The sequence below is a fragment of the Cygnus olor genome, chromosome 3 (genome assembly GCF_009769625.2).
Source record: "Cygnus olor isolate bCygOlo1 chromosome 3, bCygOlo1.pri.v2, whole genome shotgun sequence".
NCBI classification, from domain to species: Eukaryota; Metazoa; Chordata; class Aves; order Anseriformes; family Anatidae; genus Cygnus; species Cygnus olor.
Window position 1 is genome coordinate 38,243,192 of NC_049171.1, and position 25,870 is coordinate 38,269,061.

At 39.6% G+C, this 25,870-nt stretch overlaps 2 protein-coding genes across 5 annotated transcripts in view; one reads left to right on the plus strand and one right to left on the minus strand.

The window, feature by feature from the left end:
- The window catches only part of ZNF292 (zinc finger protein 292), a 59,356-nt gene extending 40,953 nt beyond the window's left edge, over positions 1–18,403 (plus strand). Inside the window, exons 5-8 of one of the 3 annotated variants that reach the window (XM_040550678.1) lie at positions 3,608–3,810; positions 6,715–6,851; positions 8,505–8,646; positions 10,309–18,403. In XM_040550678.1, the coding sequence (XP_040406612.1) occupies positions 3,608–3,810; positions 6,715–6,851; positions 8,505–8,646; positions 10,309–17,493 (7,667 nt within the window). In that variant the 3' untranslated portion in view covers positions 17,494–18,403. Of the gene's footprint in view, positions 1–3,607; positions 3,811–4,589; positions 4,692–6,714; positions 6,852–8,504; positions 8,647–10,308 lie in introns of those variants that run through there. The other 2 variants (XM_040550681.1, XM_040550680.1) reach the window with 2 other exon arrangements.
- A 120-nt stretch (positions 18,404–18,523) lies between these two features.
- Positions 18,524–24,824, minus strand: GJB7 (gap junction protein beta 7). Of its 2 annotated transcripts, XM_040550683.1 has the most exons (2): positions 24,017–24,824; positions 18,524–18,746 (listed from the first exon to the last, which is right to left on the minus strand). In XM_040550683.1, exons 1-2 carry the CDS (start codon positions 24,708–24,710, stop codon positions 18,610–18,612), a joined length of 831 nt encoding a protein of 276 aa, XP_040406617.1. In that variant the 5' UTR covers positions 24,711–24,824; the 3' UTR covers positions 18,524–18,609. The 2 variants fall into 2 exon arrangements, with proteins under 2 accessions (XP_040406617.1, XP_040406616.1); XM_040550682.1 differs by lacking the exon at positions 18,524–18,746 and having other exon boundaries at positions 23,262–24,824.
- Between the last annotated feature and the right edge of the window lie 1,046 nt (positions 24,825–25,870).

Consider the following 25,870-nt stretch of genomic DNA (forward strand, 5'->3'; position numbering starts at 1 on the left):
GACATCCTGGATTGGTGCTGCATTCATCAGAATTGTGCTGAGACTCAGCTCCAGGTAATTAACAAAGTATCAAGTACAGATCAGAGTCACCCACAGTGTGAATACACATATGGACTAACTCTTGAAGATGACTAAAAAGGTTACTTACGTCCTAGTAACTGAAGTTCTTCAAGATGGGTAGTTCTCATGTACGTTCACCTCCTGCCTTCATCCTTCTTGGCCAGAGCGAAGTTCAGAAGAAATAAAGGTCTTTGGTAGATCGACTTACATCTACTCAAGAATTGGCAAAGCGTAGGATAGTAGGATTATGAGTGGTTTGAGTAAGGCAGAAATTCATTGGTTTGTGTTCTACAAGTCTTCCAGTCAGCCAAAATGTGACATACGTGTGGACTGTCCACCGTGGAGAACTTATTACTACAAAACCGTGCTCACAGCTGTCGTGCTCGTGTGCTACTAATCTCAGGATTACCTCTTCTCTTTTTTTTAATTTGTGTATGCTATAAGCATTACCTGTAATTAAAGCTCATAGTAGTTCTTGTGGACTTGCTGTAGAATCACTTGGTAGTATGACCTGAGACAGCAACTGTGGGATGCAAGGGAATAATGGGGAAATTATCTAAAAGGTTAGATTCCAGTATCTCCAGGTTTGCCAGAGTTCCCAGATCAGAGTACCATCTGTCAGATGTCACCTGCTCGTCTTTTTTCTTGTGTTAACTGTATATTTTAAATGAATTTTGCATGTGACTTGTACAAACAAGTTTGTGAATTTCAATGAACAGGGCACAGAAACAGCATTTAATAATTCTTCAAAGAATGATGCTATCATTAAACTGTCATTCTTACTAAAAACTTCAAGTCTTGTGCTCACAAAGATTAACTGCCTTGACCTGTAAAGATGTAAAGCAAAGTGTTTCTATGAAGTTATATTTGTTACTAGCAATTTGTTTGCAATAACTTTTAAAAAAGGCGACATACTGTAAAACACATTCATAAAATGCAAAAAAATAAATCCGGGAACAAATAAAATCTTACACTTCAGGCTGCTCACCACCATGTACTTATTCCCTCAACCTTGGTACCGTCTTTTGTCTTTAAACACAATATGTAGTTCAGTTACGAAATAAATTTAATTAAAACTTGTATTTTGAGTGAGTTGTCAAACATTAACTGTAATGATTATAATCAGTTGGATTAGAATAAAGACTTAAGAGCTAATATGTAGCTTTAACCCTGAGGTCTTCCTGTATCTTGTTGAGGAGATAACAGAAAATGTTCTTATGTAAGGTAAGCTAACTGAAGCAGTAAACACTAAAGGAAAGGATTACTGAGGATTAGTAGATGGAACAAAGTCTCTAAAATATTAAGTGTAGTAATTAAATCAGAATGAAGCGTCCTGCGTTACCAACGTAGCTTAAAGTCTCTAAGGTCTTCCTGTATTGTGTTACAGAAATAAGGTAAAATGTTCCAGTGTTATTCCAAGCAGACTAGCTGACAGTAAACACTGTGGGTGAAAGGATTACTGGTTCTACCTGGTAGGAGGAAAAGCAAAGCTAAACCTATCAGATGTTATTAATCAGTAGGTCAGGTGTGGGTTGACAAGAGTGTGAACGTTTGTAATAAGGTACTGGAAACGACACTGAAGGAACGTTTCTTGTGCTGTTTAAAACAGAAATGTCCTATAATAAACACAAAAATGGCTACCATCTATCAGTTGTCTGTTGTGTGCTGCGTAGTCTTACTTTGTTCCTGCATGGATTAAAAAACTGGCTATATCTCCATTGACAGAGAGAGGGGAAGAAAGAAGTCTTACTTGATTGAATATTCTTACACATCAGTGAGCCCTGGATGATCATTTGTCATAGTGCGCAGGAATCCTGAACAAATAACTACCAAGTTGGTTGAGATAATTCAACCAGAAATCTTAATACGTAAAAATAATGATGGGGTGTAACAGGCCTGCTTTTTGCAAAAGGCAGTATTTCCTGCCCTAAAATTCTGTGCGCTAAAATCATTAAACAAAAAAAAAATGGTTGACCTAATTTTGATTGCAAGATAGTCTTTTAGTAATATCCTGTATGAGCAGCTAGAAGAAGGAGAAACCATGAGATAAAATGAAAGACAGTCATGAATCAAAAGCTAACTAGGGTGGGAAGAAGTAAAGAATAAAAGATGATCTTTTTTTCCTTTCAGTAAACCTCATGTTCAATATACTAATATTCCAAATGCTAGACTGAGTTAATCAATTTTACAGATGCTGGAATTATTTAATTATTTCATCGAGACCAAACAGGACATTGGAAATCAAGAGAACATAATAAATTAGGTGAATGGGCTACGTGATTCAAGTGAAATTCAATGCAAGTAAATTCAGGAGAATATAATGAATGTTTCTACCAATATGTATCAAAAAATGAGCATTGCAAATGCCCAGAAGGTTTCAGGAAGGGGTGATGCAAATACTCAAAGGCTGGAAAAAATCCCAATTAGTAAAGACCAAGAGTTTACCCCAACATTAAGAGAATATCCTGAATCGTATATTTTTCACATATTTTTCACAAAAGAGTGGTACAGAGGAGGTATTTAGGGAAAGCATGTATTTGTTGTTGTTTAAAAGATTGTTTCATTAAATTAAGATATGGAAAATTGAAAAAAAATTTATGCAGTACATAACTTGCTTGTGGAAATAGTTGTCACAGGGTAGTGGTTGATGTCAAAAGAATCGATTAAATAAAACTGATTGTGTCTATCTAGATTAAATAATTAGTTTTAAAATTTTTGGAAGTAGTATTATATCTCATGCTTCAGAGCTCAAGTAATTTTGATCTTGAAGACCTTGATGGCACCTGAGATGTATTCATAAGAGTTGGAACAACCCATGCTCTGTGCTCTCCTTTTCTGTAGGATTCTTAAGCCTTGCACAGAAGCACGTAGCTTTGGATTGTATGAACAGCGCACTGGAGTTTTAACTCTGGTAGCAGAGTATCTACAGGATATAGCTGAATGAAATCTAGCCCTTTGTGTCTCTTTGAATTTTAACCTATGCACAGTCAAATGTATGCGTCCAAGACATGCCTCTTTTTGTAAGAAACCTGGCTGAAAAACTTAAGAGAATTTGACTGCATTGTGTAAGTGCTTAACATGCAGTATTTAACAGCATTTCAGAGAATTTCAGATAATTTGTCACCTTTATCCTTCTATCAAGGTCTTTAAAAAGCAACTTTTAGCAATGGCATGGCACAAAAGCATGAAGAAGGATGTGAGAGCAGGGACTTCCTGTTGTCTTTCTGTAGAACTATAATTAAATGGTACCTAATCATTTTAATTTTTATATGCTTTCTAAATCTGTTTTGTGTGCAGCTGTTTACTGAGAAATTAGAATGAATTAGAACCTGCAGGTAGATAAAAAGTCTGCTGTAGCAGGGAGTCCTTGTAATAAATAAACAAGTACAGTTCTCAGATTTTCTATTGTCTGTGCTTCGTACCTTTTGTACCTGTTACGATTTGCATAGAATTTCTGGGCTAACCACAAATGAGTAAATGTTATCTGTTAATTCTGTAATCTGCTATGAAACGCGTATGTAACATTCTGGCTTGTTTTTCTTTGAAGTGAATGAATTTTTAGTGTTTGAAGGTCCTGTCCTGCTGGATATGCGTATTAAGCACCTAATGAAAACAAAGCAATTAATGCAAGCTACTGCCCTGGCAAAACTGTGCTCTGATCATCCAGAAATTAGTGCAAAAGGCAATTTCAAGCAAACCTACCTGGTCTGTCTTTGTTCAGGATCACCAAATGAAAAGCTAATGGAAGAAGTAAGTAAAAAAATAAAGAACTTTTTTTTAGACTTATTTCTTTAATAATAATAAAATCACTAGTTATAGTTAGGCTGCTTTTTATGTAGAAGATGTTTTGTTTTAAAATATGATCTAACATACTTTGGATGTTCTGCTTTTCTTTGTGTTTAAGGCACTTCTAAACTGATTAGTAATAATTCTTGATTGGAATACTTGTGGAAGTGCAGTATTAGGTCACTAGAAGGCATTTTCTGCCTCTGCCACAATGTTATGTTTAATTTTGAGTACAGTATTTTAAATCTGTACCTCAGTTCCTGTTACGAAAGTGGAGATAATGATTTTTCTACTCTTACCGATTTAACTGTAACTTTCTGAATAATATCTAGCATGTCGAACGGAGCCCTTTAGGTGCTACTTTACATTCTTTCTCTGAATTGAATGGTTTTGACCCAAGTACCCATGTCAGGAAATCACAATTTACTTCTAATAGGAGGTGAAATTGAAGGTGAAATCAGATATTTGATCTTGTTTGAAATATAAAATTCTTCTCATTTTAAATGCAAAAGTCAAAAAAGAGATGACAGCTTTGCTATTTTGCATCCTTTCAGGTGACATCTCCATTTCTCACTCGACCCCAAAATTTTACTGGAGCTTTTTTTTTCCCTTCTTAAAGGAAAACTAACTTCAGTTGTCAGGGTTTTTTTTTTGTCTGTCTGCATCTCTTTGCTGTTTTTTTGTCTCTATCATCTTTTATGTTAATAATAAGTATTAAGCATGTTGAAATTGGTCTTAAAGGGATGAAAATTATGCAATGATTAGAGTTGGAAGAGCTTCCTACCCGAGATATAGACTAAATTCTAAGATGACAGCATCTCCCTGGGCATGTTCTTCTGACGGAGGTAGGATCGGTCTTACACTCCCACCTCTGGCTGCAGGGGGCCATTTCAGAACAGGCTCAGTAATCCCAGCAGGAACTCCATAGGAGAGGCTATGACAGGACTGTACTTGTGTTAGTGTACTAAACTTGGAATGTGTGACCCTGCAAACATGCTTCCTTCATTACTCAGCCCTGCCACGCTCCCAGAGCAGAGTGGGCTCAGTCAGTGAATGAATCGTGAATCGTGTGGATGAACAGAAGGGGTAGCCTTGTTTCTTAGGATGTCATAGTACACAGAAGAGTTAGACTGAGGTATCCCAGATAACCTAATGCAGGTGTTTCCAAACCTTGGCTTGCTTAGCTTGGATTGCTTTGCTTTGCAGCTTCAGTGGCAGCACTGTTTGCAGTATTACTAATTGTTTTGGGAAGTTCGTATGTTACAAACAGAAGGCAGATACACTATTAAGGTGTCAAGGTGGGCTTCTGAACTGAAAGGGCTAACGCCCTTCCATAGCGTGAGAATGGTAGGAGAAAATGGAAATTCAAGGTAAATACAAGAAGTACAAATCACTCTGAAACACTATGGAGCTTTTGATATCAACTCAGAATAGGCAGAAAAGTAGCATTTGTAGTCATTTTCATCTTAAATTGCTAAAAAATTGCTTGCTAAAAAATGTGGAGAATTCAAATCTGCAGGACGTTGAAGTGCTTAGACTGACAGACTTGGTGGCTCAATCTGTACAGACTGTTGCTGGAAGCTGGGTCCCATATTAATCATGAGAGGCTGGAAAAACATTTCAGGGAAAAAAAAAACACACATCCTTTTATTTCTAAAACCAGCTTCGTGTGTTCTTCCCTAAGCTTTTAACTGAGGGTCTCTGTCTGAGAGAGGGTGCTGAGCCAAGCAGACCTTCAGTCTGAATTGGTATGACAATTATGTTTATCCATCCTCTCTGAGGTTTTGAGAGAAACGGTTTTCTTTGGAAGATGAATTTGAGATTCTTAAGCCTCAGATGATGTTCAGTGAAGGGTTATTAGCAGATTTACAGTGTCCATTTAGAGGGAAAAAATGAGTTGCTGTACTCTTCAGAATTGTAGCTTAATTGCTGGGGAAATAGCTAGATAACCATCATGCTGAACCAAGCTGGGCTGTCACCGTATCCAAAGTACTAAAGTATCTTGTTATTTGGGTTGGGGCTTTTGTTTCTTGCTTTGGGATTTCTTGTGTTTACTCAAAAGAGACTTTCAGTAGTGCTGTTGGAAAGGCCAAGTTGTATTTCAGCTGCCAACATCGAAGAATAAATACCAGCATGTCCTGCCAGATGTGCTAATTGATGTAATCAAATCTGTCTGCTGAGAATCAAAATGGACAGTAGTAGTTACAACAACGATGCTGATTCATTATTGATGCAATTGTCTAGTACTACCGAGCGACTGGTTTTTGCTTTGTTTTGGTATGAAATTAAGTGCTTACATTGTGGTTTAAATTAGATTGCACAGACTGCAGTATTCTTGCAGGAGAGTATTCGGTTGATCTGCTTCTTACTGTGTAGCTTCCCTTTTCTTTTTTATCTTTGATTTTTAAAAAATACTGGAATGTTCACGTTAAACTTCATTTATCGACCATGTATTCAAACAGTAGTGACATCAGTGACTGGGTTAGAACTCCAGGTAATAGTAGTCTTTTTGTGTTAGGCTGCAATTTAATGTTCTAAATCTGCTTATTATTATATTTACCGTATGCATGTAGTATGTATGAAAAACTAATGCTGTACTTCAAAAAGTTTAAGTAACTGGGACATTAGACATAAGACTAATGTCTTTGAGAAACAAGTTTGTATTCACTTCCGAAAAAAAAATGTTTTTCTCTTAGCATAATGAATTTTGATGCTGTCTAGAAACACTCTGATTTGCTTTCAAGCATATCTCAGTTTGATAGTTAACTGTCCACCAAGTTCTAAATTGTGTTTTTGTAAAGGTTTAGATTCATGTATGTCTAAATGAAACCACTTGCTTAGTCTTGGTCTTGTTTTCTTTCCTCCCAGATTGCAGAAGTAGATTGCAAAGATGCTCTAGAAATGATCTGTAACCTAGAATCTGATGGAGATGAAAAAAGTGCTCTAATTTTATGTGCAGCATTTTTGTCTCGCCAACTGCAGCAAGGAGAGATGTACTGTGCCTGGTGAGTTTGGATATTGTTTTATGTGTAATGCAACAACAAAAAAATATTTTGGGAAGATAGAACTGATGCTTAAGCCATAAGTTAACATTCTTTATCTGATAAAATCTGAGCTAAACAGGAAGGAGATAATGCTGTTGGAAAGTTTAAATTAAAAAAAAAAAAAGCTTGGGGAGGAGAAGGCTTCAGGGAGAGCTTATAGCAACTTTGCAATACCTGAAGGGGGCCTACAGGAGGCTGTTGAGGGACTCTTTGTCAGGGAGTGTAAGGAGAGGACAAGGAGTAATGGTTTTAAACTAAAAGAGGGTAGGTTTAGATTAGATGTTAGGAAGAATTTTTTCTCAGAGGGTGGTGAGGCCCTGGCACAGGTTGCCCAGAGAAGCTGTGGATGCCCCATCCCTGGAGGTGTTCAAGGCCAGGTTGAATGGGGCTTTGGGCAACCTGGTCTGGTGGGAGGTGTCCCTGCCCATACCAAGGGAGTTGGAATTAAATGACCTCTAAGGTCACTTAAAATCCAATGCAGTCTATGACTAAAGAAAAAAAAAAAAGATTTTGATAAGATTAGCTTCCATTATGGAAGGTTGAAGGCTGTACTGTATGAGGAGGCATTAACAAATACTAGTAGCTGACTAATCATTTTTCTTGACAATAATCTTGTGTTGTAGAAATGAGGAATTTAATATCTGCAGGCAGCTAGTCAGCATTATGATGAATTTAACGCATAAGTACTTTTCCCTTCTGTCCTTATTTCATAACACAATATTTCTTCCTCTGTCAAACTTCTGGAAAAGGAGGTGCTGTTCACTCTATAACTGGAGTAAATAGCTAGATGAAAATATTTATTGATATTAGGGCTTGCTTTCAGTGATGTGGGAACAAGTAACTGGTCTTTGTTGGCAGATACTGGAGCTGCTAGTCTGAGCTCCCATCTGCTAACAGCGTGGTTGTGCTTCCAAACCTGTACAGTTCCTGAAGGATTTGCTATGCTCTGTTTGCGCACCTCTTTTCCTTGTGCAGCAGCAGTAGAGCATCTGTTAATGCAGGATTTTGCATTAACAGATAATGCTAAAGTTTTGGGGGTTACACCATTCTATGATACTAAACGCTCTTTGCTATTTGCACCTAAGGAGGGCCTATTATTTAGGAAATGTATAATGTCAGGGGTGAAGTAGTGAATTAATGTAGATACAGTATTACTGTTTGTCTTTTCTGACTAATTTCTCACTAAATCACAGTAAATTTCAGCTCTTAGAGCAGATCAAGAAAAATGTTGGTACCACAGAGAAAAGCCATCCTCTTATAGCTGTTAGTTATTACTAAGAATACAGAAGCATAAAATTCCACTTAGTAAAGAATAAACTACTTTGCAAGATGTTTTTCAAGACAACATCATGAGTCTGCAAATTCTGTAGCATGATATGTGGCATTACTGCTTTTCTTCTGATCTGTTCTTCTGGAATTGAGTCATTGTGATAGTTTTGAAAGTTAAGTATTAATCATGTGAGTATAAAAGCTTTTCTCTATAAGATAAGGTGTGAATAAATTCATATTTTTATTTTCCCAAACACAAAATAGATACTGTTCTCAACCTTGCATTTCTTCTGATCAGATTAGTGGTTGTGTTGCTGGCCTTGAAATATTGTTCTCTTGTTCTAGGGAACTGACTCTTTTCTGGAGTAAACTGCAGCAAAGGGTAGAGCCTTCTATTCAAGTGTATCTAGAGAGATGTCGTCAACTTTCTGTGTTAACTAAGACTGTTTATCACATTTTCTTCCTGATTAAAGTAATTAATTCAGAGGTAAGGACACTCCTGAAAGAATATTTTGATGGGACTTTAAACGGAACTGTAAGCAGGAAAATTAATGATAGCTGCTTTTAGACATGCAGTGTCTTTGTATAGAATCAGCTGTGGAGCAATCATAATTGGTTTTAGGAAAGACCATAGCAACCTCCATGTGTAGGTAAACTCTGAGTTGATTCATTTTAAGTCATTAGAACTCATTGTTCCTTTGGAATGAAAAAAAAAAAGTGGGGATAAACAAAAGATCTGGATGCCATGACTGAGATGAAATAAAATGTAAAGGTGAAGTTGTAGAATTCTGCAGTTGTCTGTATTCTCTAAGCTATTTTCTTTTGCCAGGTCCTAATATTCCCCTTCATTATTTTCCATATTTCAAATATTTTAAAAGATGGAGACTAAATGAAGGCTCTATATTAACATATAAGATAATTGTCAAAAAAGGAAAAAAAAAATCAGTGTCCCACAAAGAATACAGTTTGTTTGGATAAATGCAGTACTTTTGTGGACTTAGATCCAGTGTTGCATTAAAAACTCAGTTCATATATCTCAGTTTTTATCTTATTTTCCTAGCTTGCTATCAGTAGTTGCATTATTTCATGTTTATAGCTAAGTTTAACTCTTCCAAAAGTTTTCAGTTGGGGGATTTCTGTAATTCTATATAGTCTAAGTATGAAAATTGCTTTTTTCCTTCTGCAGTGTTCTGGCATGGCTAATCATGGGCTTCTAATCTTAAAGATGATCTTCCTCAAGACCTGAACTAAATTGGAGTGTGGGGAGATGATTTTTGCAAAGGCTTGTGATATTAAGAGCTGTCTGCTCCATGCCATACTGATTTTTCCCTAGTGAACTGTAGGTTATTTTACCGATGACTGAAATTTGAGACCATATGGGTAGTAGACCTGTGCATTCATAAATTCACTTGACTTTATTCTCATGTATACTGTGGCCTCTCTATGCATCGTTGGCAGCATAGAGGAAGTGTAAAGCGAACATAAATGTAATTTTCTCTGCTGGAGGGTATATATGAGAACGGGCTATCTACATGAGCTTTGAAACATTTAAATGATGAAACATTTAACTATACTTATTACTTTCAGTTGGAATGAACCCTTGTGTTCAATTACAGTCAGTTGATTTTGAAGTGGTATAATCTTTAAAAACGAAAATAAACCCTTACACCTTAAAGGATTTCCAAATTACAGAGCTTTTTGAAAATCTTGCGCTTCTCTTACTGTAGCTGTAGCACTTTCTATCATTTAATTCTACCCAGTCTTAACTTAGTGCTCCGTAGAAGCGTATATCAAATAACTGTATCACAACTGGCAGGTTTTATTTTATGGAAAAGTCTCAGCATTGCTCTAATATAAACTGAACACCTCTACCATACAAGCCAAAAGTCATCAAACCAGGCAGAGCATAAAATTGATACGTATTTTAGTTGTATGAAAACTTTCACTGTTTATAGCAGCATGAAGACAAATGACATAACTTAAAGAATAGCATCTAAAGATAAACCACTATGTTTCTTAAATTAAAAATTATTCTATAAGCTCCAAGTGTATTTTCCTGACACTGAGGATTGAATAATGATACCTTTTATTTACAAATATAAGAAGAGTTATGATCAGCTGACTTACTAAGTTTAATCTTGCTTTACAGATTGATGGTGCTGGACTTGCAACCTGCATTGAATTGTGCGTGAAAGCCTTGCGCTTGGAATCCAGTGAAAATACAGATGTCAAGATATCTATTTGCAAGACTATCTCCTGTCTGCTTCCAGATGATTTGGAGGTTAAACGTGCTTGTCAGCTGAGTGAATTTCTTCTCGAACCCACTGTGGATGCATATTATGCTGTTGAAATGCTGTATAATCAGCCTGACCAGAAGTACGATGAAGAGAATCTTCCAATACCAAATTCCTTGCGCTGTGAGCTCTTACTTGTACTGAAAACTCAGTGGCCTTTTGATCCTGAATTCTGGGACTGGAAAACTCTAAAGCGTCAGTGTCTGGCATTGATGGGAGAGGAGGCATCGATTGTGTCATCAATAGACGAACTTAACGACAGCGAAGTTTATGAGAAGGTTGAGGATTGCCAAGAAGAGACTAAAGAAACTTCTGTGAATGGGCTTGCTGGCAGTTTTGATGAAGCTACAAGCCTTCTTAAGGGTATCAGAGATGAAAAGCAGAAAAAGAGAGAAATTAAAAAACTCAGAGAGCGGGGGTTCATATCAGCTAGATTTAGGAATTGGCAAGCTTATATGCAGTATTGTGTGTTATGCGACAAAGAATTCCTAGGTCATAGAATAGTTAGGCATGCGCAGAAACATTATAAAGATGGAATTTACAGTTGCCCTATTTGTGCCCAAAATTTTAATTCTAAAGAAAACTTTGTTCCCCATGTAACTTTGCATGTTAAAAAATCCAGCAAAGAGAGACTGGCTGCTATGAAACCACTGAGAAGATTGGGAAGGCCTCCAAAAGTAGCAACTGCCAATGAGAATCAGAAAACTGATTCTGTATCCAAACAGGAGCAGCGACCCATTAAAAAGAACAGTCTCTATTCAACAGACTTCATTGTGTTCAATGATAATGACGGCTCCGATGATGAAAATGATGACAAAGATAAACCTTATGTACCAGAGATAGTGCCAGTTCAAAAGCCACTACCTGTTAATGAATTTACTTGCCCTGTAACATTTTGCAAAAAAGGCTTTAAGTATTTTAAAAATCTAATAGCACATGCAAAGGGGCATAAAGATAATGAGGAAGCTAAGCGTTTTCTTGAAATGCAAAGCAAAAAAGTGATTTGCCAGTACTGTAGGCGACATTTTGTAAGTGTTACTCACCTGAATGATCATTTACAAATGCACTGTGGCAGCAAGCCTTACATCTGCATACAGATGAAATGTAAGGCTGGTTTCAACAGTTACGCTGAGCTGCTGACTCACAGGAAGGAGCATCAAGTCTTCAGAGCAAAGTGTATGTTTCCTAAATGTGGCAGAGTGTTTTCTGAAGCCTATTTACTGTATGATCACGAAGCACAACACTATAATACCTATACCTGCAAATTCACAGGCTGTGGAAAAGTGTACCGTTCCCAGAACGAACTGGAGAAGCACGTTGAAGATCACAACAAACAGCCTGAAAAAGTGCAGCAGCCCGAAGGCCAGACTAATCCATCTGATCTTGGTCAACCTTGTAATGCTAATGAAAGTACTGTTGGAGTTGCTGTTAAAGAGGAGTTGACATCTGCTCCAGCTGACAACCGTAGTGGTTTTACTGAAGGAGAAAACAATGTCTGGAATCCAATCAAAGCAGAACCCATAGGGAATGAAAGTGTAAGTGCACCTGCAAGCGTTCTGCGGCAGAGTGATTCCTTGCCAAATGCTGGTCCAGAGCAGTCTGCTGCAGGTTCAGTGAAGACAGAAGTAACAGCTCCAGCAAGCAGTGTTAAGGTGCCTGCTGTTAACCAGAAGGTCCGAGAAAACTTTGTAAAAAGAGGTAAATTGGCTGCTACTACCAGTAAAGTAGATACCACTAAACCTGGAGCCCAGCAATTGTGCGCACCAGTTGATTCTTGTCTTCCAGTTTTCCAAGAGAGAAAGGAAGAGAGTTGTCTCAGTCAGTCCCAGAACATTCGAAATATTTCTGTGAGTTCAGACACACTAAAACCAGAAGCCCTTGAATCCAAAAGCTTAGAAAGGCAAGTGAGCATTGTAAATCCCTTCAGCGTGCAGAATCAGGCAGGATACCGAAACAGTGTACCCATTTCCAAGCTTGAAATTGAAGACAGTATTAAAGCTGCAGCTAATCTATATAACCTGCCTCTAAAAACTTTAGAAAGTATTACGTTTATTCCATCACAGCCTAACATAAATAGTTCTTTAGTTCCAGCTGCGTCACCAGCAGCCCCAGTTCAGAAATTTAATTGTCAGGTCGAGGGGTGCACTCGAACATACAACTCATCGCAGAGCATTGGCAAGCATATGAAGGCAGCACACCCCGATCAATATGCTGCTTTTAAAATGCAACGTAAAAATAAGAAACCACGGAAATCCAGCAATTTACCAAATGTGGCAAATGATGGGAAGATCGTCTATCTGATGCCACCGCAAGCAGGCAATCCCAGTGGTGCTGCTTTTACTGCACAGAACAAAACCAATTTGAATCCCACCTGTTCCAGTCAAGTGCAGCATGCCTCAAGTACGCTGTTCCCAACCCACTTAGAAAATCTGGCTAATCCTATGCTGCCTGTAGTGGAAAGCGTCATGAATCCAAGTTTGCCTACTCGTATTAAAAGTGAGCCTGAAAGTGTTTTGTGTTCGCAAATGGAAAATCTGTCTGGTGCAGCTTTACCTTCCCAGTTGGAAGATCTGGCAAAAACAGTTATGCCTCTGAATATTGACGGTGGTTCAGATCCTTTTCTTCCTTTGCCCGCAGAAAATGGTCCTATGTCTCTCTTTCCTTCACCAGCAGAGAATGCCCCAACTTCAGTCTTCTCACAACTGGAAAATAATTCAAGTAACTTTTCGTCTCAACTAGAAGGAAACACTAGTTCTGCTTTCCCAAAAGAAGAAACTGTTGATCAACTGTTTCCCTCGCGAGTGAGTAATGAAAATAATTTTAATGAAACTGGTTCTCAACATCCAGCTTCAGAAAAGGTAAAAAAGGACCGTGGCCGGGGTCCAAATGGGAAAGAAAGGAAGCCAAAACATAATAAGCGGGCAAAATGGCCAGCAATAATTAGGGACGGCAAATTTATCTGTAGTAGGTGCTTCAGAGTTTTTACTAATCCTAGATCACTTGGTGGTCACTTATCCAAAAGGTCTTACTGTAAGCCTCTGGAAGGGTCAGAAATCTCTGCGGAAGCTCTGCAGGCTAATGGACAGTCTTTGCTTGCCAGTATGATTCTTTCTTCAAATTCATTAAGCTTGCAGCAGTCCCAGGAGTCAACCTTCAATCCAGAATCATGTTTTAAGGATCCATCGTTCCTGCAGTTGCTTGCAGCTGAAAATCGTTCCACAGCCTTATTGCAGACTATGTTTCCACGGGCCAATGTGACTAACTTTAATACCAGTGGAAATGAGGAAGGGAATCAAATTATAAAACAAGCCTTGGAAACTGCAGGCATCTCAAGTACCTTTGATAACACAGAAGTACTTCCACATGTAGTTACAACAAGTTGTGTCACTGGTACAACTCAAATAAATGCAGCTGTTCTCCCCAATTCAACCGCGTCACCTCTGTTGCAGACAGTCTGCAACCCCAGTACCCTGCTAACAGACCAAAACAGGACCCTCAATGCCAAAATACCTTCAATAAATGAGTGCAAGAGTTTGCCTGGTTTTGCAACAGATGACTCAATGCTAAAGACAGTTGAAAATGGCTTATGTTCTAGCTCACTTCCTAATGCTGTTGCAGCAGCACAAACCTTTGCAGGGAACACTTCACGAGTTTCAGTTATAAATAGTCCCAATAATTCAGGATCGAGTAACTCAAATAAGAAGGGAACCAGTGCTTCAAAGAGGAAGAGAAAAGCAACTACACCCTTGCTTGCACCTAACACAGCACAGAAAGTAGCAGTAAATAATGTAACAACAATGGGACTTCTAACCAAAAGCACTGATGGAAATGTGCAAATACAGGGAGATAATTTTCAGTCCAACTTGCTGGCAAATTGCGACTCTCAAGCAGCAGTGGAAAATCTCACACAGAAACTCGGTAATGCTGACAATCAATTATTCATGGCCAGTATCAAAGAGAACTTCAAAACAAATCTCGAGACTCATACAACATTAACAGTAAAAACTGAAAATGGGGATTCCCAAATGGTGGCTGTAAATTCGTGTGCGCAGACAAATTCAGAGGAACAGATTTCAGAAGACAACGTTATCCAGAATTTTGAAAAAACCCTTGAAATAATTAAAACGGCCATGAACTCACAGATACTCGAGGTGAAAACAGAATTTCAGGATGCTGGCACTGCTTCGGGACAGAACTTGCAAGTAAGTAATGCACAGACTTCTTCAGGAAATTCTTCAAATAGTGTAATGTTACCCACTCACGCACAGTTTGCAGTGCATGCAGGCAATGCCACTGCTGCAAAGAGCAACTCTACTCAGTCTGAAACATCTCAAAAAGATGATACTCAAATACTGGAAATTTTGGAGGGCTTGCAAAAACTGAAACTAGAAAATGACTCATCCATCCAGGTCTCTGAGAGTGTTTCCCAGTGTCCTCCAGCAGATACACTAGCACCAGCAGTTCCTGTTGTATCAACTGAAAGTAAACCCCTGGTCCAGACAGCTTCAGAAACAAGTCACATTCACTTTAGTGATAAAGTTAATAAGCCTTTTGTGTGTCAGGACCAAGGCTGCAATTACAGCGCTATGACAAAAGATGCATTATTTAAACACTATGGCAAGGTTCATCAGTACACTGCAGAAATGATACTCGAAATTAAGAAACATCAACTGAAGTATGCTCCTTTTAAATGTGTTGTCGCTAGCTGTCCAAAAACATTCACAAGAAACTCTAACCTCCGAGCGCACTGCCAGCTTGTACATCATTTTACAACAGAGGAGATGGTAAAATTAAAAATTAAAAGGCCTTATGGCAGAAGACCTCAAAATGAAACTGCAAATGCAGCCCCGCGCTCTGTTGAAATAAAAAATGTGCAGACACTAATAATAGAAAACAAAACTCCAGCTCCGTTGGTCAGAGAAGCTCAGATAAAGGAAGCTGTAGAGCCTGTGAAGGTCTTAGAAAAATTACTACCAGAAAAAAGTATTCCTGAAAGACTGGAAAAACCTCCCCAGGTGGTTTCCGTTCAGCCTGAGCAGCCTAACGCAGGTGCTTTTGGTAATACCCAGGCACAGTCAAAAGTACGCAAAGTTAGGAGGCACAGGAAGGAAAAAGAGGAGAGAAAACGTCGGAAGCCCGTAGCAAAGTCTCTGGAGTTTCCTACCAGATACAGTCCTTACAGACCGTACCGATGCGTCCATCAGGGCTGCTTCGCAGCGTTTACGATTCAGCAAAACCTAATTCTTCATTACCAAGCTGTGCACAAGTCAGACCTTCCTGCCTTCTCTGCTGAAGTGGAGGAGGAGAATGAGCCGGGTAAGGAGGACCGCGAAGAGGCTGAAACCAAACCCACTGTCAGGGAATTCAGGTGTGAGGTGAATGACTGCTCTCGAATATTCCAGGAGGTTACAAGCTTGATACAGCATTACATGAAGCTTCATAACATGACCCCTGAGGAAATCAGAAGCATGAAAGCAGCTCCAGAGGCGGGAAGGTTTTCTTGTGATCAGTCCCAATGTAAGTCCTCGTTTACAGCGTATTTTAACTACATTATACATCTTGAGACAGAACATGGTGTTAAGATAAGGCCAAACAAGGTAGAAGATGATGGCGTATTCAAGTGCGACTGTGAAGGCTGCGACCGTATCTATGCTACTAGATCTAACCTCCTAAGGCATATTTTTAATAAACATAATGACAGGCATAAAGATCACCTAATAAGACCCAGGAGACTGACGCCAGGTCAGGAAAACATCTCCAGCAAAGCAAATCAGGAGAAACCATTGAAGTCCAAACAGAGAGGATTGAAAAACAGATCGGGAAAAGAAAGTAGCAGGCTGTTGGTGAAAACAAAACGAAAGAAAAACGTTAACTTAGAAAACAAAAACTCAAAAGGAATGCAAATTCAAGAAAATAAGGCTTATTCACTGAAACGTGGAAAGCACGTGTATTCAATAAAGGCAAGAAATGATGCCTTGTTGGAATGTACGAGCAGGTTTCTAACTCAGTACCCATGTATGATAAAGGGATGTTCATCTGTGGTTACGAGTGAAAGTAACATCATAAGGCATTATAAATGTCACAAATTGTCCAAGGCATTTACTTCACAACACAGAAATCTTCTTATTGTATCTAAAAAGCACTCTGTGTCACCAGTAAAGGAAACACCTTGTGAGCAAGAGGAGACTGATAAAAAAAGCGACGTGAAAGAGGCAGAACCGACTTCGTTAGCAAGCAATAATGATTCAAGCACATCTACGTTACCACAAAATGAAAGTGAAAAAGGTGAGAAGGACGAGGTGGACGAACTGACAGAACTCTTCATTACTAAACTGATTAATGAGGATTGTTCAAGTGCTGAAAACCAAGCAAAAATCTCTTCCAGTGTAAATAGTGACTCGCAGGAGACCAACTCCTGCCCGTCAGAGAAGCAAAAATCAAACAACTTAAAAAGAGCAAGCAAAGAGAAAAATGTGTCTCAGAGTAAGAGGAGGAGAGCCGAAAAAACAGAGGAAGTACCGCCAGTTGAAGTGAGTAGCACGCATAGGGAGGAAGAGACTGCTGTCGCTATTCAAACAGCTGAAGAGCAACCTGCAGCTTTCGACTGGAGTTCATTTAAGCCAATGGGTTTTGAAGTTTCCTTCCTCAAGTTCCTTGAAGAGTCTGCTGTGAAGCAGAAGAAAAACACTGAAAGAGACTACCATGGCAGCGGAACCAAAAAAGGATCTCATTCAAACTTACGAAAATCTAACGAGAAGACCTCCCTAACAAGTAATAATGTCACTTGGTCATGTTCTGAAACTGAAACCCTTGTACAGTTTGCCAATCCATCACAGCTTCAGTGTAGTGAAAATGTAAAAATCGTTTTAGACAAGGCTCTTAAAGACTGCACTGAGCGCGTGTTGAAGCAACTTCAGGAAATGAGACCTACTGTCAGCTTGAGAAAACTTGATGGACATTGGGAGAATAATCCAGACGTTACAGCTGCAAAAGAAACTTCTATGGGGAACGAGGAAGGGGAATCAAAACTGAAAACCTAGTGTGTGTATCCGTGATCTGTAATAAAATTTATTTTGAATAGGAAGCCATCAAGCATGCTAGTAACTGTGGAGCTCTTTTTATTTTGAAGTGATCTAATCTAGCAAAAAACATGGCATCAGTCATGTAAATTTCTTATTTGTTTTTATCCCTATGGGACTTGAAGAACAGACTAATTGCTTCAGCTTTGTAAATACTTGATCAAAACCTCAACTTTCTATCAAATTGTCCTTTCCATGAACTAAATCTTTGTGAATTGTCTGTGATTGGTATCTTTCACCAGGTCACTGCTCATGTATAACAGTACTCTTTATTTGTAGATACATTTTTTTTGTATATATTTATTATTGTAAATCATTTGCTGCCACCAGCAGTCTGTAAGTCTAAACTATTAAATGACACATTTATATTCGGAATTTTAATTTGTAACTAAGTGATAAAGTTTTTAAAACTGTCCTTTAATCATTTTAAATTAAGACCTTTTGAACTAAAGCTAGGTAAGTCTGCCATATCCAGTTTATTTTGCATAAAGCATTTATTTACAGGAGAGGAGCTGGATAAGATAACATTTCATAGGTTAAACGTACTGACACACTCATTTTTGTAAATTTAACATCCAGTATCTATGGGTGATACTCATATGTAGTTAACTCATAAATATAATAGTTTTCTTATAGCTACATTTTTCATTGCTTTTAATTGGATACAAAGCATTTATGATTCCATAATAAAAATGGAAATGTGAATAAAAATAGTTTGCTACATTGGAGATTTAAAACAATATTTGGTATTAAAGAATCCGTTGTGAATGTGATAGAAAATTAGTAGTGTGGAGCAGTGTATATATTTGAGGTGGTGATTTGTGAAGTAGCCCAGTATTGCCTTAAATAAAATCACATTTCATTTCTTGTTTTATACATGTGATCTTATAAAGGTTATTTTTGTTTCTGTAACTTAGATTGGTGTATAGTTTAATTTTTGTTAAAAAAAAAAAAAAAAAAAGAAAAGAAAGAAGAAAAAAACCTTCAGAAACCGTTTCTGTAAATAGTGGGTTTATAAAACAGATGGTTTATTTTGATAATACCACTTTGGTATCTATCTATAAAATACGTGAGTCCTTATGCCATACCGTTAAAAACTGAATAAACGAGGCACTTTCTGAAAGGGAAGTGAGGTTGTGATCTTACAGATAACCGAGGTGCTTGTGCTCTGTTGATGGCACGGGCTCTCCCTGCACTCCTTTTCCTCTCGCTGGCTGCGCTCGGCAGCGCTTCTGCCACCTCTGTTTTCCACACTGGAAGGAGCCCCGGAAGCAGCGCTGCACGTAGCAGGCACCTGGGTTTGGAGTGATTTCTCTGTTTGCTGCTGACCGAAACGACAGGTGTCCAGTTGGCTGAGTAACCAAAAGAGCGAAGGCGGTAGTGGGAGCTGTCGGTATCCAGGAATCTGCCGTGGTGTTTTTAGGACAGGATTATGCTTAACTCCTGTGGGACAAGCCAGCTGGATTGTGCGGTACCAAAAATTTTACTTGGATTATTCTCGTTACTGGATGTGACCTACCTTCAGTAATATAAAATAGTCTCTATCTTGGGAGAGATCGGCTTGCTTTTTTTCTATAAACCTGTCTTGCCATGTAATGCTTTGCATTAAATGCTACACTTCGTTGCTTTTAAGCTATTCACCTGGATTCCTTGACAGTTGACTTGCGTACCAGTTCAGAGGGCACATTCCTACAACAACACGAAGTGACTTGTTTGGAGAGTGAAAATTACGTATGAAAAAGCGGAGGGGCAGCAGCATTTCAGCCTTGGGAGTAGCTCCTGTTTTTCGGTGCTAACTTGCTCACCATCCCACAAAGCACAGGCTTCCTTTCGAGCAGGGCCTGTTTACTGCTGCAACTCTCAGTCCCTCTCGAGTGACTGACCAGCTAGCTCCGTCAAGTCAGTAAATCAGAAGTGCCATCTGAGAACGATAGAGGTGAAACAAATGCTTGGGTTTTCTCTCTAGGAGAGATGGTTGTAGGCACACGGTCTTCTGGAGTGGGCTCCTGCTGGATGGCAGCAGCTGGGTTGTGGAGAGGAGAGGATCTGCAGGGAGGAGAGGGCAGAGCACCTCCAGAGAGGGATCCAGGAGCGTCTCGTGAGACCTGCTGCTGTCAGGTGGTTGGCTGGGCACTGTCGACAGACCTCACAATTGTTAATTTTTTAGATCTGTTAATTCCTTTTTGTGTTATGTAAGTAAAATACTTCCAACCGTAACGTTCCCGGTCATAGTTACTGCATCATTTGCACTTTTTAGCCTGAGAATAGCATAAAACTATTTAGGTACATAGCGTTATACTACAATGCTATTAAAAAACAAAAAAAGGAAAAAAATCCAATGTCATAAACATCCAGGAAGTAATTTCTGATCTGAATTTCTGAGAATTAAATTTTTAACATTTAGCTCTTAGCCTGATTGGTCCTCAGAAGTGTGGATTAATATAGCCAGTTTCAACAGAGCCAGTGCCCTTCGTGGCACGTTCCCTGTTAGACAGGTACTGACAGCCTGTTCAACAGGCTAGTATGGTATTTTTTTCCTTTTTTTTTTTTTAAATATATATGTATACTTTTAACAGGGACTGAAGGGAGGGTTTGGTTTAAGATGTCAAGGACTGCAGAGGGTACTGTAGTTTGGTAAAGCCACCTGCAAAAGTTCCTGATGAAATAAATTTCTTTGGTGCTTGCATCTAGGCCTTCACCGTGAGTGATGTATCACGCCTCCTGCTCGAGCGTGCTGACTGCCCCTCGGGGCCCCATGGGCCTTACCCCTGCCCGTGGGACAGGACAGGGCTCCGGGGGTGGCCAAGCCCAACCCCACTGACCCCTCATCAGCCTGTGGGGTGCCCAGAACGTTCCCTTCTTCCCCCTTGCCTCCTCTCTCCCTCCCCATCTCTCTTCTCCCTTCTCCATCCCTGTTTCTTGCTGCCTCTCTTCTTCCCCTCTCTCTGTCCTTCTCTAACCTCTTCCTCTCTCCTTACCTCTCTTGCTCTCTCCTTCCCCCTTCCTTCTCCTTTCCTTCCATCCTCCGTGAACTGTGGTATTTGAGCCGAGATACATTCTTTAAAACCTCTTGTCACCAGCCGGCCTGTGCTGACTGAAACAGAAGCTGTTGCCGTTGGGGAAACAACCAAATCAGAGTCTGGATGCAGAGTACGGTCTGTTTTGTGATCTAAAGACATCTTTTAATGGGCAATTAGCCTCTCTTGTGGTTAACTGTGTTCCTAAAAAGAAATTCTTAAACTGTCTGAGCCCTAATCGAGTGCAGTGGGTTGGTCCTCGCGTGTTTTGGGACGGCTGTCCTTGGCAGGAGAGGACTGTTGGTCCCTGACTGTTCTGCAGGCACGTCCTGCCCATGGCTGTGACATGGTTGGGAAGAGAAGCTTTTAAGAAACACCAAAAGCAGATTTCAGCTCAGGTAAGGAGAAGCAGGTGGCTGTACTCTCACAGATGGTTTCTGTGCCGCAGGAGGCCCCGGGTCAGGATCCCACCTGCATGGGCACCAGGCCCCAGGGGAGCCACGGGGCGTGCGGAGGCTGCGGGTACCAGAGCTGGGCACAGAGGGGGGAATTACCAGCAAATAGGGAAGTATTTTTTTCCCCCATGACTTTTTCTAAACTTACGTCTCACAAGATAAGATTTCTTGGGTTTTAAAGAACACCAGGGTTTACTAAAGGTTTGGATCTTTTCAATGTTTGCGGAGAAGTTTTAAAACATGCATGAGGTAAATATTTCTGTATGAATGTGTATGGAGGGGTTGTGATATTTTTCCATTACAGTAAGGGCTGAGGTCAGCTTTGTACCAGTTGCTGTGTGTTAAAGGAGACAGTTCATCTAGCCTTTAAAAAGAAAGAAATACAGCATTTGAATGGAAAAAAAATAGGCATTTTTATCTGGGTAGCATGGAAGTTTGATATATGAGGGGAAAAAAAGTGCCCTTTTAGTTTAGGCTTCGAGTCTACAAACTCATTTGAACCAAAAATGCAAATATGAATGACTTCAGAGATGGGTAGATGAGGAAGATTTAACCTAGAATGGAAGCAATGTAAAGGTGATAAAGGTGGGGAAGGGGCTGGGGTAGGAAAGGAACCAGTAAAAGACCAAATGCTGGACAAGAGAGAGGCTTCAGAAAGTAGAGGAGTTCCTGTTCTCGTGTTAAGTAAAATCTGGCAGAGCTGCCTTGTGTGATGCTCGTTTCCTTTACATTAATGGCTCTGCTAAATACTCCTCTAATTTTGCAGCAGATGATGCAAAAGCCACTTGGCTGTTTGCTACCAGGGAGTCAGGGCTTACGCAGTTGGTCCATAATAGTTTTTCAGAATAAAGTGGTTTAGATGAGAAATAATTTCTAGTTGTATCAAACCTGAAATATCTTCCAAGACTTGAAACACTATGATCTGGAATATAATTCATCATTTCATGATTGTTGAGGATAGGAATTAGCGAGAATTAAAAACTTGTATATGCATTAAAAAAAAGTTCTTGTATCACATGAAAATTTTTGGTCTAAGCAGGAAGTTCTGGCCAGCTGCAGAGTTTGGAGGGATGCTCTGAAGCCCTGCAGGCCCTGACTTAACATATTTTTTATATTAGAAGATATGACAAATTTAATCAGGAACCTGTTAGCTAAGCTGCGTTTGCTTCTTTTGCTCTCAAATAAACCCTGCTTTAAAAAGTAAAGAGCTTTTTCATTAATCTGCTATCTTTAAATCTGTCCTCGATAATTACAAAATAGTCTTTATGGCAGCATTTTTCATTTTGATAGTGTTGCCATTGTCTTAAGAAATGATGCACTAGGGTACAAAAAGGATAAGATAATTTTGGTTTCCTTTCTCAGTTACTGAAACGGTGGCAGTACCGGTTACAAGGAGCAGATCAGCAATGGTTTTGCTTCATGCAGTGCTTGATGGGGTTTGTGCAGTAGTTGTAAAAGACGTTGTAATTGCATCCCTCTCCTGAGCCATTCTGCGTATGTAGAGACCTAACAGAAAGTGTTTGGAGCTGTAAAGCATGTTGTCTCGATAGACACACTGCTACCGCACCGTGCGAGATGTAAAACTTTAACTGGCCGCAAGCTGGCAAGCTAGTATCTGGCACGCTGCTGTCGGTACGTTCAGCAGAGGCAATTGTATTTTCACCTCTTATAAAAACAAGTTTATCATAGAAAGAAAAAAAAAGAAAGAGCCAACTCACACGAGCTTGAAAATCATCGTCAAAAGTACATAATTTCTTCAATAATTCCTAAAGTTAATTCTGTAACTGCTGCCCCAATACTCATAAAATTAATGCTTTGTAACCACAGCTGGAGTTTCTGGAGTGAAAAAACAGTTAATGTGCTTTCACTACTGTTTTCTCCTCTTTATCCTGGAATGAAATCAGTTCCACATCCTGGCAGCTCTGCTTATTGCAGGCAGCCTTTTCTCTAAAAGCGTGTGTTTTGATCAGACTCAGCACTGATGTCAGGTCTTTGATCACAGCAAAGGAAGGAGAACACTAGCCTGAAATAAGTCTTTTTAGGCATTGATTTCTATCATCTCCAAACCTTGAGTTCAAAAGAAGACTCATTTCTGTCCCTTTCCTGTTAGCCCATGTTATATCCGTAACAAAGAGCAGTGATGCGAAGTGTTCAAGAGATGTTCTGAAATTTAGGGGGGCAATAAGTCATTATTGTCTACTTTGTTTCCACAGGAGGCTGTGTCTTTAGATTTCCCATGTTCTTCAACAGTAGGTATCTGCTGAAGGAGCGGTGGTATTTTCAGCCCTACCAAAGGGACCAGGTTTCGGGCTACTGAGTGCTAAGACCACTGGCCCACGTTTTGTTATATTGCACAGTCTACATTTTTCTTCTTGGATCCTAGAGAACTGTGGAAGATTTTTTTCCCTCACCCACCGCAGCCACTGGGGCAGACGACGTGTGTGGTGGCTGGGGAGCTGCTCAGTGTGGGTGACCAGGAGTTAAATCCACATGCCAGTATCTTAATTCCAGGTTCTATAATAATAATGGTATCTTAATTCCAGGTTCTTCCATCTCTGGATATAAAAATCCCCTTTTTGCTTATAACAAAGCAGTTCTGTATAATATGCAAAACATATTTGTTTGAGCAATTGTTTCAGTATGATTTATCATAAACATTTGTGTATATTATTAAAACTCCATGGAATTTTCAGGCCTCTTCACCTTTTGCTTCAACATGAACAGATCTAGGTAATTCTATGCGTGACATACATAATGCAAGTGGATTTATTTGCTTGTATAACGGAGGGAGGGAACTAACAGAGGAAAAACACTTCCTAGATAACTCTCCTTTCACTTCTGTGAAGCACTGATCGGAACAGAGCAATTCACGAGATACAGCTTGTGTAACAGGAAGGTGTTGTCCGACCTTTCAAGTCAGTGGGGAGATTTTTTCGTGTCCATCTTCTGCATTCAGAGGCAAGGACAGGGAGCTGTCATGGACTGGTCCTGCAGCTGCTGCTCTCCTGTGACTGATGGTTCCTGATTTGTGGCAATCGCTTGCTGAGCCTCGATGTTTCTTGCTGTACCTCTTCAGATAACACTTCACAGAGTATTTGCAAATGAGGTAACTCAGTTCACTTAAATTTAATACAATGCACAGACATGAAATTGCCACCAGAAAATAGAGGAAAATCATCTTCTCAGTTGGTTTAGAAATATAGCAGTCAACAGTATTAGGACATGGTCTCACGTCACATTTGACAAGATGTGGTATTTTGAATCCATTGTACAATTTATAAAACAGAATGAGAAAAACTATTTCAAATCCTGTTTTTAAAACAAGACTGATAAGGTATGTGCACAGCAATCCACCATCTATCTCACCTGGACTTTTGTAAAGTTTCTGGTTGTGCTTTTTTTCTCTGTTCTCTCGATAAGCAACATGGAAAACAACCAAGAGCGAAGGGGTGGAGACCAGGATTAACTGCAAAGCCCAGAGCCTGATGTGAGAGACAGGGAAAAAATGGTCAAAGCAAACATTTTCACAGCCAGGCTGCTTGATGTTGCATTCAAATTCATCGTGTTCGTATTTCCAGATGTTTTCTGCAGCCGCAACATAAACCAGCAAGCGGAATATGAACACAACTGCTACCCAGATTCTTCCAATTCCTGTTGAATATTTATTCACTCCACTCAGCAGGTCACGCAGGAATGCCCAGCTCATCTTTCTCCTCGGAGAAGGAAGGAAATGCTGTATAAAAGAAGCACAAGGTCAGAGATGCTTCATCTTGGGTGAAGAGAACGGGAAGTATGTTCAAGGTGAAATATAGCCAGTAGTTGAAGCAATTTAAACTGACTAAGCATTTAATAAGGAGGGGGGGAAAAAAAGGAAAAAAAGAAAACGCAAATCTTCTCTTGGTTCTAATAACTTGTACCTTCTGAGGCTATCATACAGAAACGATTTGCTGTTAAAGTAGGTTTTTGTCAGTTAGGCTGAAGCCTAATTGTTTTGTTAGGCTGTCCTCTCTGCAAGTAGACATGCCTGTTCTTACCGAGGGCCTCCTGAGCACCAGGCAGAGCATCCCTGGCTGAGTTCAGACGAGTGCTCCACCACCAAGGCACGCTCAACATAGCACCATCGGTTTTGCAAATACTAGGCATCGTCAAATCCCATTTCACTTTCAAATTTATGCATAGGAGCCAAGTAACCCATAATAAATTGACTACCACGATGCAAATTGTTTTCTTTTTGTCTCGTCTTGTCAGTATATTTATGCAGTATTTTAAGTCCTATACTGCTGCACTGTTTTTTTTTTTGTTATTGTTGTTTTGTTTTGTTTTCAATTTTTTTATCATTTAAGAAATGCACTAAACTTTATTCACCAAATTTATACATTTTATATATATGTATATTAATAGTTTTTCCACACAAATCTTCCCCTGCCCTAGCTCTGGAGCTTTTCTTTTGCGAAGGGACACTTCAAGGAGCCACTGGCAGCCAGATTCTCCTTAAAGTCAAGCGAGGACCTGAGAGAGGCACCAAGAGCAAGCGCACAGTCCCCCTCCCACCTCTGGGTTCTGCACGGAGGACACCAAGCTCCTGTGTAAGAGCAAGAAGTACGTCCATTCACGGGAGACAGAATGGCTGGGAAGCATCAGGAGGGGAATCTGAGAGGCTTTCAGACCCAAATGTTTGATCTTAATGGCCTCATCCCATCTACTGCTCCTGCTTAGCAAGAGAGAAAATGCACCCGCCTATGGCTGCCCCAGCATTTGGGAATCCCCCTGCCACTGCTGTAGCTGCAGTTAGTGCTGGTCACTGAGCAACTTCATCAGCTGGCACGTTTGACCACCAGCAGTAATTAGGCCACAGCATCACAAAGC

Coding starts and splice junctions, on each gene's coding strand:
- GJB7 (XM_040550683.1), bottom strand. CDS start 24,710: ATGAGCTGGGCATTCCTGCGTGACCTGCTGAGTGGAGTGAATAAATAT. Junction 18,747..24,016: donor CCACAAATCAGGAACCATCA/GTCACAGGAGAG, acceptor TGCCGAGCGCAG/CCAGCGAGAGGAAAAGGAGT.